The sequence below is a fragment of the Sceloporus undulatus genome, chromosome 6 (genome assembly GCF_019175285.1).
Source record: "Sceloporus undulatus isolate JIND9_A2432 ecotype Alabama chromosome 6, SceUnd_v1.1, whole genome shotgun sequence".
Taxonomy (NCBI): domain Eukaryota; kingdom Metazoa; phylum Chordata; class Lepidosauria; order Squamata; family Phrynosomatidae; genus Sceloporus; species Sceloporus undulatus.
The window spans coordinates 103,119,801-103,132,993 of record NC_056527.1 but is presented as its reverse complement, the minus strand read 5'-3'; the positions used below and the strand labels follow the sequence as shown (position 1 = coordinate 103,132,993).

General features: G+C 41.4%; 1 protein-coding gene across 2 annotated transcripts; it reads left to right on the top strand.

The window, feature by feature from the left end:
- The first annotated feature begins 1,043 nt into the window (after positions 1 to 1,043).
- On the top strand, positions 1,044 to 12,483 carry LOC121935533 (sulfotransferase 1C2-like). 2 transcript variants are annotated; one of them, XM_042477159.1, is made up of 8 exons: positions 1,044 to 1,084; positions 2,796 to 2,970; positions 3,110 to 3,238; positions 4,857 to 4,954; positions 7,842 to 7,968; positions 9,787 to 9,881; positions 10,344 to 10,524; positions 12,100 to 12,483. In XM_042477159.1, exons 2-8 carry the CDS (start codon positions 2,799 to 2,801, stop codon positions 12,195 to 12,197), a joined length of 900 nt encoding a protein of 299 aa, XP_042333093.1. In that variant the 5' UTR covers positions 1,044 to 1,084; positions 2,796 to 2,798; the 3' UTR covers positions 12,198 to 12,483. The 2 variants fall into 2 exon arrangements, with proteins under 2 accessions (XP_042333093.1, XP_042333092.1); XM_042477158.1 differs by lacking the exon at positions 12,100 to 12,483 and adding an exon at positions 11,381 to 12,057.
- Positions 12,484 to 13,193: the final 710 nt, after the last annotated feature.

Here is a 13,193-nt window from a genome sequence, read left to right as displayed (position 1 = left end):
AGTTGCCTGGATGGTTCAGAGGGTAAGGTGAATGGGGGCCCCTCTATGATTTATCCCAGTTTAAACTGGCTGATACCTTATACAGTAAATGCATTCCAGACTTTCAAGCATGATCACGTTGGCTTGCGTATGTGAGACCTGGAATTACTCTGACCAAAAATCCACGACAAACTTCAGGTAGATCAGAAAGTTTATTGTAAGGATTAAGTAGAAGCATTCCTGGCCACGTCTTTGTTGAAGAACTCCAAATAGAGACAGAACCTTAGAATTCCCCAGACCCCTCCCTTTGAGTTGGTTCCCTTCGGTTCAGCCTTTGATGTAGAATTTCTCCCTTTGTTCTGAAGGGGGGAAAGGAGGGGTTTTTTGGCCATTTGGTTCCTAGTTCCTCTACCAAGTAGAGACCTAAGGCTATATGCACCTTTGGTATCAGTTTCCCAACAACCCCTCATAAAACTGCCTGACTACCATGCAATACGTGACCATCCGGCCCATTCCTCATGGTGGCAGTCCCCCTATTCTCAAAGTGACTGTCTATCTATATCTCAACTTCCTCTCTCTATATGTGTATCTATATCTTCCCTATTTGTGGGTGAGAACCTATTCCCTGACCCCCACTCTGCGGTTTATCTATCTATCTCCCTATCTATCTATCTATCTATCTATCTATCTATCTATCATCTATCTCTACAAACCTCATGGCAGAATACACCCTGAATGACTGACTGAAGGTGGATTCTGACAGTGTATGTATTGGCTACACTACAATGAAGACTTAGAATGGAAATGGATTGAAAGATTAGGCAAGAAAAGTAAAGATGAGCCCCTTGTAGAGAATGACAGCCATTAACTCCTGTTTCCCTGTTTGTCCACTGTCCTCTTGCAGCAATCTCTGTTCATTTTCAGGGTCAGGGGGCACCTTCTAAGGAGGTAAATGTAATGTACAGCCAGCTTGCAACATGACTTTAGGAGCAGAAGGTGGAGCAGACACCCACCCAACCCTGGACTTTGGTCTTTCATTTTTCAGATTCAATCTAGTCTTTCCTTTCATCAACAAGGTAGTGCATCTGGTGATCTGCAAACTAAAGTAAGTAAACAAAAAGGAGTAGTGGTTCTAAACAGCATTTTAGAAGTCCTTTCTTCTCCGAGCTGTGTGGAAATGCTGGAAGGAAGCCCAGTGCTAAAAGATAAGGACCTGGCAGGAGAGGGGGCATTATGGAGGAAAGGATAATAGTTGGAGGACAGCTTTTTTGCTCCTTGAGTGGATGTTCATTTTTGTTTTGACCTTGAATCAATCTGATTCATGGCAACCCTATGGATGAGACATCTCTAAGATTCCCTATCCTCCACTGCTCTGCTCAGGTCCTGCAAATTCATGCCCGTGACCTCCCTGATTGAGTTTCTCCATCTGTTGTGTGGTATTCCTCTCCTTAGTCTTCCATCTACTTTTCCTAGCGTTATTGTCCTTTCTAGTGAACTGTGCTTTCTTATGTTGTGGCTAAAATATGACAGCCTCAATTTTGATTATCTGGCTTCCAAAGAGGTTTCAGGCTTTATCTGTTTCATGACCCATTTGTTTATCTTTTTGGCTGCCCACAGTATTCTGTGCACTCTTCTCCAGCACCACATCTCAAATGAGTTGATTTTCCCCCTATCTTCTTTTTTTTTACTGTCTGGCTCTTACATCTGTACATGGTGATAAGGAATACAATGGCTTGGACTATTCTAACTTTACTATTTAGTTGTATGTCTTTACTCCTTATGATCTTGTCTAGTTCTTTCATAGCTGCCTTTCCCATTCGTAGTCATCTTCTGATTTCTGGGCAGCAGTCTGCATTCTGGTCAATATTTGATATAAGGTATGGGGATTCTTTAAATATTTCAATTTCCTCATTGTCAAATGTATGTATTTCTTCGGTGGTCATTATTTTGGTTTTCTTTATGTTTAGTATTAAGATGATCTTTGTACTTTCCTTAGCAACTGTTGCAAGTCTGTGATATTATGGTATCATCTGCATTATCATAGATTGTTGATGTTCCTTCCTCCTATCTTCACTCCTCTTTCTTCTGGGCCCTGCTTTATGGCACTTAAATCCTCCCCTCCTTTTTTTATACATTCAAAGATACAGTATACTAATTTCTTTAGAACTGGGATCTCAGTGTGCTGTGGGTCACATTCCCCAGCCAGGGACGTAATTCGTCTTGTCAAAGGAAGCAAGGAGTTTTTTGTGGGGGTTTTGGGCTATGTGACCATGTCCTAGAAGAGTTCCTTCCTGACGTTTCGCCAGCATTTGTGGCTGGCATCTTCTCTAGCCCAAAAGCCCCACAAAAAACTATGGCTGCTGGCCACAAAAGCCTTCAATTCCATGAAGCAAGGAGTATTTTTAGTAATTTTCTTCTTGCTCTGAGAAAGTTTTTGAAAATTGCAGTTTTCAATTACTTTTTGCAGTTCTGGAATCAAGACTTACTCTATGCAAAATTAGCACATGGTTGTTTTATGCAATGCTGTTTTGGATACAAAACCATTTTGTGCAAATCACTTTCACATGAAAGCGGGCTGAAAAGCGCTTTCCCGTCCCTATCCCATCCCTGCCAAATATGACAGGTCATGATGTTCATGGTAAATATGAAATATGCTCAAAGGTGAAGAAAAGCAATCAATGTTTAATAGTCTGAAATGGGAATAAAAATGGTAGAGGGCATGTTTTGGTATTGAATGGCAACAGAGGGCACAAGTAGGATGTAGGCATGGCTGGTTTGGCTGATCACCCAAATTTTCACCTTTCCTGTCCTGCTAGCCAATGAGTCTGGAATCTGAATTGGAAGTTCTGAATCTCAAGTCAATCATGAGGCAGAAGCTGGTGGAAGTTGAAGGAGTCCCTTTGTACAGCAAAACTGCAGAAAACTGGGACTCCATATGGAACTTTAAAGCCCAGCCAGATGACCTTATCATTTGCACTTATCCCAAATCAGGTAAAGGGTAAAAGGTGGGAGCATGGCAGTGTGGAGACAGTTTTGGGATGGGGTGCTGTAGCAACTCAGATTCTGAGGGCCTCTGGCTGAATTATGGATCATCTTTAAGTCTCTTTCCGCTCTCCTCTCTCTCTACTAGGGACCACTTGGATACAAGAAATTGTGGACATGATCCAGCAAGGTGGAGACCCACAGAAATGTGCACGGGCCCCTATTGAAAAACGGATTCCCTTCTTAGAATTTTTTCCTCCAAAACCAAGGTTGTTTGGTGAGAAGGGAGTACAACATCAGATAGATAATGAGTGAGAGAGATCTGAAGGTTCTCTCATCATGAAAGAGTCAGACTGATTTAAGGGTGTAAGGTCCTTATCACACGAGCTCCTTATCAATGTTGCCCTAAGATTCTGGGAGATCACATTTCAAATCCCCACTAAGTGATGGAAACCCACTGAGTGACCTTGGGCAAGTCAACCTCTCTCAGCCTTATAACAGAGGTATGCAATTGTTGGAGGCTAGGGGCTCTGTAGGGGTGCGGGGGCTTAGTGGTTAAGGTGCCAATTCTGACAATTGAAAAATCAGAAGGTTGGCAGTTCAAGGCCCAAGTGCCGCATGATGGGGTGAGCTCCTGTCACTAGTCCCAGCTTCTGCCATCCTACCAGTTTGAAAACATGTAAATCCAAGTAGGTAAATAGGTACTACTTTGGTGGGAAGGTAACAGCATTTGTTGCAGTCATGCTGTCCACATGACTACTGGAGTAGTCCTCGGACAACGCTGGCTCTTTGGCTTAGTAACAGAGATGAACACTGCACCCTACAGTTGGTAACAACTAGACATTCATGTCAAGAGACTACCTTTACCTTTTACCTTTAGGGGCCATATTATCCCACACAGGAAACTTTGGAGGACTATAATACACATGCACACACATATCCCATATATAGTGCACCCTTCCCTTACGTGGGGATCCATTCCGGACCCCCCACCCCCTCCTGTGTAAGGGAAAAATGTGTATAGTGCGCCAAGGCTTCTTCCAGTGCAGGCCTCCAGCATATGGTGGAAGCCGCGTAAACCATGCCCATGTATAATGTGGGCATATATATATGAGACTCAAATGCCCTGTAAGGGGAATGGAGTTATTTTGTTATATTTTTGTACCCTTTGAGGCCATTTTTTTAATGAAAGGCAGTGATCCAGAAGTCACTTATTATTCACTTCCTCTTTTTGAAAAGGCCTTTCCTGAAACTAACATGTGATAATCTCCTTGTCCAAATTGCCAGAGGACAGTTGGGGGCATTTAGGGCTAAAATATATTTTTAACATCTATGAGGTCAGGGATTCCACAAAAACCGTTATGCAGGGAGCTGCATGCTGCCTATAGGCTAAACCTTGGTTTTAGACTGAGGAGCTTATTCTATGGCATTTTAATTCATTTTACCTCTATCTGGATTAAATCTTAATTAGGGCGGCATCCTGATTTTATCAGATGTTTTTTGCCACCTAATTTGTCACCCGAATACATCCCGAGTCCATCCCTGCTTCCAGAGCTGCACCTCCTGGCTCTTTTCAGATCCAGGAGTTTTCCAGCTTGAGAAAATGGCTGGCGAAGCGCTCCTGGAAGTGGGCATAGACCCAGGCAGCAAATTAGGCAGCAAAAAACATCTGATAATATCAGGATGCTACACAAATTAAGGTTTAAACCGAATAGAGATAAGCCAAATTAAAACACCATGGAATAAGCTCCTAAGGTAATGACAAACCTCTTTTGAATAAATCTTGCCAAAAAAACCCCACGATATGGTTGCCCTGAGTCAGCAAAGATCTGAAGGCATGAAGCAACAGAAACAACCATCACCATGAGGCTGAATGTCTCTTTCTGGTGTTTCAGGCCTTGAACTGGCGGAAGCAATGCCATCTCCACGCTTGCTCAAAACTCATCTTCCTGTCCAGCTTCTACCACCTTCTATCTGGCAACACAATTGCAAAGTAAGTGCAGGAGGATGTGGGAAATGGCCAAAGAGAGGGCCTAATAACTTAATCTGAATGCCAAGGTATATCTGACCATGGCATCCACATTTGAATGGAAAAGAAATCTACACAAATACTTATAAGAATGGCAGTAGCATCCCTAGGGTTGGTGTCACCCGGTATGGTAACTCATGGTGTCACCTCCCTTATTGACCTCCTCACATGCCACACCATACAGAATCCTTAGTAGTGGTGTGTTGTTGTTTTGTACTAACATTGCTCATAAATTGCAATTCCAATATACAATTGAATGTCATGGTAATAGTTGTGACATAAAACAACTGACACTATTAAAATACCTTTAAATTACAATATCATGTGCAAAGTATTTACCTATGCATTGTTTCATGTGCTTAAAGTAGCATTTTAAAGAGATACAAGCAAACGCCATAGCCTGTTTTTGCCAAATGGTAGATGTCTGAGGAGCAATGGCATGATCTTCACTTAGGGTGTCACCTGGTGAGGTGCGGTGTCACCCCACATACACACACCTCTTGTGATGCCGCTGAAGAGTGGAGATGTTTTCAATAGAAAAAGAAGCACTTAAATGATTTGCTCCTGTAGCATGGAGCATTTTTCTTGGAGGGGAACAAAAGACAGGCTTAAAGCAGAAAGATTCTTCTAAAGCTTTTCAAAAGCTATAGAAGGTTCCTACAGTGTGCAATGGAGACAGGCTGGTGAGCAGGATTCAAACTCCACCTCAAGCCCTAATGCATTTGCTGTACCCCTTTGAGAAATGCATCCTGTGTGGGGGCAAGTCTAGTCTGCTGCTCTTCAAAAAGGTTTTAGAAGGCTCCTGCGATGTGCAGTGGCAATAGGCTGCTGAGTAGACCTAAACCCCTGCCTCAGACCCAAAGTCCTGGCAACACTTCTTAGAGGGGAACAGTAAAAGTGTTAGGCAATGGGCTTGAGACAGGGATCTACAGGAAGTGGGGTCTTCCTGTTGGGCAAACATAAAGTACCACTTCCATTACGTGACCAGTAGGCAAAAAGCAGTGAGATGGAAACATTGTTCAAAGGAAGAAAACCATTTTCTGGATGAGGTTAGCTGGAAAATGGGAGAAATAGTTTTTCTTATAGTTAGTATGAGCTCACCCATGTTATTCAGTATCCATTAATACCATATCCCACACGTAGAATGAGAGGGGTTTTTTCCCAGTGTAACGCATTAAATTTCATGTGACAAAATATTCCAAAGGGTATATGAGTATAAAAATAAGTAGAAATTGAATACTGATGGTTCACTGAGCATTTTTAAAATTAATTTTAAAAATTATTTTAAAAACAATTGTGTATAACACTTGGCAATAAATGTATAAATTTTTTTGTAATTTTACAGATTGTGAAGAAGGGTTCACATGCAAAACGCGTCATCTGAACAAATTAAAAAGCCTTTCTAACAAGGACACAGCTCAACATACATTTTGTTTCACAAAAACACTGGAGTATATCTCTCATTTTGAGAGCAGGCTGTCTGGTTGCTGATCACAGTTGATTGCGGGCCGATCACAGTTGGAGCGGCCAGAGACTGGTCTGCTTTGGCCCTGAGAAACATTAAAAATTAAAACAATTAAAACACTTAAAATACACATTACATACTATAACACCACACCCAATTGGAGGCCTATGTAAATAAAGAGGTCATATTAATTATATCTTTGTACAGTACATTAATTATGCATGTTTTCTGTAGTATGACTTATAAGTATGGTGGGATCTCAGCATCTGTGGGCTTGCCATCCACGGATCTAAGGAAGAACAAAGAACACATGAGAAAAAGGAGAAAATATCACATTTGGAAATGTTACCCTTTTGGACTGCAACTCTTTAGATCCCGCAGCTAGCATGGATGTGGGTACTAGAGTTGCATTCTTAAAAATAACATTTCCATGCTCTGAGCTGGAATTATGGAGATTATCACACCAGCCCCTTTCTCACTGCAGTCACAGAAGTAATATAAAATGGTAATATATCATTTGTAGAGTGGCCACTACGGCACCTGTTCTCATGCTGCCCACATGCTCCTTTCCTGCCCTCTCACTGTCTTTTGCCTTTAGGCTTTTTAAAAAACAAATTTCAACTTTCTTGCGCATTTCCGGAGCTATGCAGCCAGCATGCGTTTAGTAGTTTTTTCAATTTCCCCCCTACTTTCTTATGCAATTCCAGAGCTCTGCAGTCATGATACAGTGGAGATTATCAGATGGAGGAGCAAAGCGTTCTTATCCTGTCCTTAACCCATGGTATTTGCATGATCAGGGAGCAGATTATCACACCTCTGTGCATTTATCCCATTCTTTTCCCATCCATAAAGGGTAATGGACCCATCATTTGGTATTAACAGGAGTTTCCATTAATACCAAATGATGGGCCCATTACTCTTTATGGACGGGAGAAGAACAGGATAAGCATGGGGGGGGTGATAATCGTCTCCCCAATCGCGCAAATACCATGGGTTAAGGACAGGATAAAGACACTTTGCTCTTCCATCTGATAAGCTCCAGATTTGCAGAGCTCCAGAATTGCACAGGAAACTTTTTTAAAAGAATAAAATAAAAACGCTAGCAAGTGAAAGGGGAAAGGGAGGACGAGGGGCACTGACACAATTGTGACTGGCAATCACACAACTGCCCTCGGAATGACTTTTCGCACCTAGGGCATTGTGGGATTGGCAGTTTGTTCACAGGTTTCCCCCATGAATAAAAAGTGACGGCTGGGGGACAGGACAGCTACCGATGGGAGGCAGTATCATGTGATCAGCTTTGCCAAAGTCGCTTCCCTGTGGTTTAAAAGCCATGTGTGGCAACCTAGGATTTCTGTGTCTTCCCTCAATTTTGTTCTTTTTCAGATCATTTATCTGGCCAGAAACATCAAGGATTGTGCAGTCTCCTACTTCCACTTTCACCTCATGAACACTACTTTACCAGAACCTGGGAATTGGGATCAGTTTCTGGAAGATTTCATTGCTGGGAATGGTAGGTGGAAGCTGTGGAAGAACAGATAAAATGTTCAAGACAGGTTTATAGTCCAGCAAAAAAGGGCCAAAATACACAAATTCTGTCTCTACCAAGGAAAAAATAATTGCAGCTATTAGTTAACTAATGTTTAAGAGACTGGCATAGTCCAGTGAATCTCACACCCTCCAACAGTCTTGATTTGGTAAGGTCAGTCCTAATTAATCCTCTCTCAACTCACTTTTCCAGCTGCTTTTAAAATGTCCCAGGCTGCATCTGCACTGCAAAAATAATCCTGTTTGACACCACTTTAACTGCCATGGCTCAATGCTAAGGAATTCTTTTCATTGAAGTCTCTGTCAGAGAGCTCTGGTGCCACAACAAACCACAGTATAATTCCCAGGATTCTATAACATTGAGCCACTGCAGTTAAAGTGGTGTCAAGGTAGATTATTTCTGCAGTTCATATGCACCTCTTGTTTCTCTCTCCTTCCACTTTCCTCCTTTGGCCGCAGTTTATATCAGTTGCTGCAAAAGGAATGCAATGTATAAAAGTCATTTGGACCCAGTATACAACGGGAGGGAGAGGAGAGCAGTTGTCAGAATCAGTGGTGTCACTGGGGTTGGTGTCACACACACCCATTGACCTCTTCCCATTTCACACCATACAGAATACTTAATAATGCTTTTTTGCACTAATGTTACTCATAACTCATAATTCCCATATACCACTGAATGTAAATGCTAATAGTTGTGACATGAACAACTAGCAAAATTAAAATTATACCTTCAAATTACAATATCATATGCACATCCTAAATGTATTTACATATACATAGTGAAGATTTGGTTAAAATGTCATGCTTTTAAAGAAAATTTTAAAAGAATTAAAAATATTTAAAATTTAGAATGTGGAAATTTTAATTTTAAAATATTCTGGAGCCTTTCTTTTCTCCTCTCACTGATCTTCACCTCACTCAGTCTCACCATCTCTTAAAGTATTTTAATAGGAAGCAGATGAATGCCACAGCCTGTTTATGCCAAAAGATAGGTATTTGAAGACCATTGGTATCACCACCCCCTTGGAGTGTTACCTGGTGTGATCCGCATCCCTATCACACCTATAGTGATGCCACTGGTCAGAATCTTGTCCTTCCCTTGTAGAGTCAGGCAAAAGCAGACTGCTGCAGCCTCTCCCAGCTTGTGTGTTCTCATTAATCACTTTTACAATCATGACCCCACTATGTTCTTGTTTGACCACATCAGTTTTCATCTGTGAAATGTTAAAGGGTATGGTGTTGGTGTACCAGCGTGGTGTAGTGGTTTAACCATTGGATTATGACTCTGGAGCTCAAGGGGGCATATTGTGTAATGAGTGCTCGTTCCCCAGTTCTAAAATGGAAACAGGCTTCCTCACTCGGATTTGGACCACAGTTGAGAGATTCTGGGAGCTGCTGTCCCAAAAGTAACTTATCCAAGATCTGATCTCCTCCCCAAGAAAATTAAATGGTGGACCTTAACAGAAAGGTACATGAGCCAGCATGGTGTAGTGGTTTAAATGTTGGACTATGACTATGGAGACCAGGGTTCAGTTCCCTGCTGGACCATGAAACCCACTGGGTGACTTTGGGCAAGGCATAATCTCTCAAGGGAAGGCAATGGCAAACCCCTTCTGAAGAAACTTGCCAAGAAAACCCTGTGATAGGGTCGGCTTAGAGTTGCCATAAGTCAGAAACAACTTGAAGCCACATAACAACAACAAGGAACCTGGGTGCCTTTTTTAATCTTTTCCCTCCAACCTAGAAAAACTATAAGATACAACTTGAGTCTCTTTCGCAGTGAATTGGGGGAGCTGGTTCGACCACGTTCATGGTTGGTGGAACGCTAAGAGTGATCACCCAGTTCTGTATCTTTTTTATGAAGACGTGAAAGAGGTGAGCAAAACACATACCATTTCTCCATAGTAAAACATTTATCTGCACAAGGACACCCCGCCTAATATTGCCCTGAACAGTGACTCTCCTGCTGTCTGTTTCTCAAGCTAAATCCCAATTAGGCAAGAGGTGAGCCAGCGTGGCTTAGTGCTTTGAGTGTTGGACTACAACTCTAGAGGCCAGGATTCAATTCCCTGGTCAGCCATGAAACCCACTGGGTGACCTTGGGCAAGTCACATGCTCTTGGCCTCAGAGGAAGGCAATGGCAAACCTCCCTTGAAGAAATCTTGCCAGGAAAACCCCATGATAGGTTTGCCTTAGGCCAGGGTCACCATAAATCGGTAATGACTTGAAGGCACACAACAACAAAAATGTGGTCAGGCAGAGACACAGCCTGTCTAACAATATGTTCTGTCTTCTTTCCTTTCTTCCTCCATCCCTTGCTCCCTCCCCAACCTTCAGGATCCAGCTCAAGAAATCTGCAAAATTGCCCAATTCCTGGGTTTAGAGCTTTCAGAACTAGTTGTAAACCAGATTGTACAGCACACAGTCTTTGAAAGCATGAAAGTGAATCCATTCGTGAATTATACCACTGTGCCTGCTTATCTTATGGACCATACTATCTCTTCCTTCATGAGAAAAGGTGAGAAAGAACAGCTGGTTTCTAATTTCAGATTAGATATGTGTGACTGTCAGAACCACCAAATGCAACTACAGTCTATATATATCCAAGGCTTTAAGCATCTACGGCTTTAAAATAATCAAAATAAGTATAAATTCCCAATAGCAAACCTTGATTTTGCCATTTTATATAAAGGACACCATATTGCTATGCTACTGTATTTAATGGGACTTGAACATCCACGGATTTTGAATTCACAGGGGGTCCTGGAACCAAACTCAGTGGATACCAAGGGCCCACTGAACCTGTAGTATATGGAATAGATCGGAGTGAGCAAACTACATCCTTCAGCTGCATGCTGGTCCCCAGGCCATTTTTGTTGCTCCCAGGGGCTCCCTGGCAACCAGCACAGGGGCAACTGGAAGAGAGGGATAGGCACCAGCAAGGCGGGTCACCGTGCAGGTGAGCAAGTTAGGCGGAAGTTAATGGGACTGGAAGGGAAGGGGCAGCCCTTTACCCCCATCACTACCAGCAACCCTCCGCAATGGGTGTCATCAAAGGTAGTGATGCCACTGTGTTCTAGGTCACATTCTCCATCCCAGCTGTGAAACACTGAGACCCATCAGAACCAAGGCAGGACACTGCTTCAGAAGGATGGCATATTTGTCTAGACTAGTCTAGACCATTCCCTAAAATCCTTTGGAAAGTAACTTGACTTCTCTGGGAGATGTACAGGGTTTACTTAAGAAATAAATATGGGAAATTGTTCCCAAAGAATAAAAAGATTAAGTTCTGAGGGGTTATATACGTAGTAGCAAGAAACAAAGGAGCACAAGATTGCTGAGAATTTATTTCTGAATTGTTTTGACATCTAAAGGCATTGTAGGAGACTGGAAGAAACACTTTACTGTGGCTCAAAGTGAACGGCTGGATGGCATCTGTGCCCAGGAATTTAAAGGCAGCAGCCTGACCTTCCGCACACACCTGTAGGCACATTTCATTTCAGTGTGCCTCTCAGAAACTTTCACAAAACATGCTTGGAGTAATTGACTTCACCTCCACTGCTCCTTTCATACTGTTCAGTGTGGAACTGCTATGTTTTCTTCATTCAACTTTTTATAGTGTATTCGCATGACAGTCATTTAATCTGTGTATGTGTGTGTGTTTTCTAAGCTGCTTCCTTCTTTTCCCTATTTCAAGTTTGGTTTTGGGTTTTGTTTAAAGACCACATAGTAATAGTAGTGCAATTTCCTCAGGCCATTTTTGTAAACCAAGAACCAGAACAAAACAGAAATTGTGCAACTACTCCATATTTTTAAACACAATTTCTGTGGAATTAAGAAATGGTGGGAAAGCATGGGAGAGTTATAAGTGGAAGATGACAACTTTGATTTCTACTACACCACCTATAAAACTCCATGTATTATTACCCAATACATCTATGTCAGGAAGCATCCCCAGGTACATGGAATGATCCAGCAAGTGAGAACTTGAGTTTATATCTCTGTACCTTGCTAATATTTTGTGCTATGTGCTTGAATAAACTAATCTAGTTTACAAGGTTGCAAACTATTCTGTGTGGATCTGTTTCACTAGCATCCCAAAGAATATCTGTGTTACATACAGCACACCTACATGCCGGCTGTTCCATCTGTCATCATGGAGGCTGTGAAGAAGCAAGACCTTTTCGGTGAAAATTACACTGTGTAATATTCGGGATGACTCTGTTTCTTGATATTTGTCTCAGCAAGAAGGAGCATACTGGTTGGAGATGTTTTGCTGCTTGAGGCAGAATGACACCATCCTACAAATCCAAGTTACGCATATCCTATTAAAAGGCAGCCAAGTCAATTCTCAACCAGAAGCAGAAAATCCCACAAGCATGTCCCCAACCTCCACCCTGGCTGTACAAATAAAATAGCAAGAATTAAATACTGTACTGTATATACTCCTGTATAAGTCTAAAAACTGTAGTAAAAATGTTGATAAAAAAACCTGAGTCGACTTATCCACTATATGTACTATAACTTGTATTTAAAAATGAACCATCCCCTTGTGGAAGGCAAGAGTGCAATCTGTGCAAGAAGAACTGATCTGCCTCTACTATCTCATCCAGACTTTAGGCCTTGCACCATGGGAAGTGTAGTATTTAGGCCTTCCCTGAATACCCAGCCACCAAAAAAGCCTAATTTGCTTACCCCTAGTTATGCTGCTGCTATTGTTTATCTGTTTTGTCTATTATTTTCAGTTATGTTTTAAACTGTAAACTGTTTAATTGTATTTTAGGGGGATGGTGTGGGATTATGGGATATATGGGAATGTATGATTTAATCTTTAAACTGCCCTGGTTGTGTTACAGAGGGGTGGGATAAGAATAAATGTTGTCATTATCATTATTATTATTACTGTGACTTGTAATATAGTGTCTCTGTGTGTAGAGTATTTGTTTAATAAATAATATATATTTATTAAATAAATATAAATATTTTATAATAAATATCAACGTTAATATATAGGCTCAATATTAGAGCCCAGTCCTGCTTTGCACCATGGGAAGTGTAGTACTGGGACTTCTATAATACTTTATTTATAATATAGATATAATATTATTTTATGATATATTTATTAAATAAATATTATATGTGTATGTGTAAAATATTATATATATATATATATATACACACACACAC

What these genes read in the sequence shown, in the direction of transcription:
- LOC121935533 (XM_042477158.1), top strand. Translation starts at nt 2,799, where the DNA reads ATGAGTCTGGAATCTGAATTGGAAGTTCTGAATCTCAAGTCAATCATG. An exon ending in TTGCACTTATCCCAAATCAG is followed by an intron (nt 2,971 to 3,109) that starts GTAAAGGGTAAA and finishes TCTCTCTACTAG; the next exon opens with GGACCACTTGGATACAAGAA. An exon ending in TCTGGCAACACAATTGCAAA is followed by an intron (nt 4,955 to 7,841) that starts GTAAGTGCAGGA and finishes GTTCTTTTTCAG; the next exon opens with ATCATTTATCTGGCCAGAAA.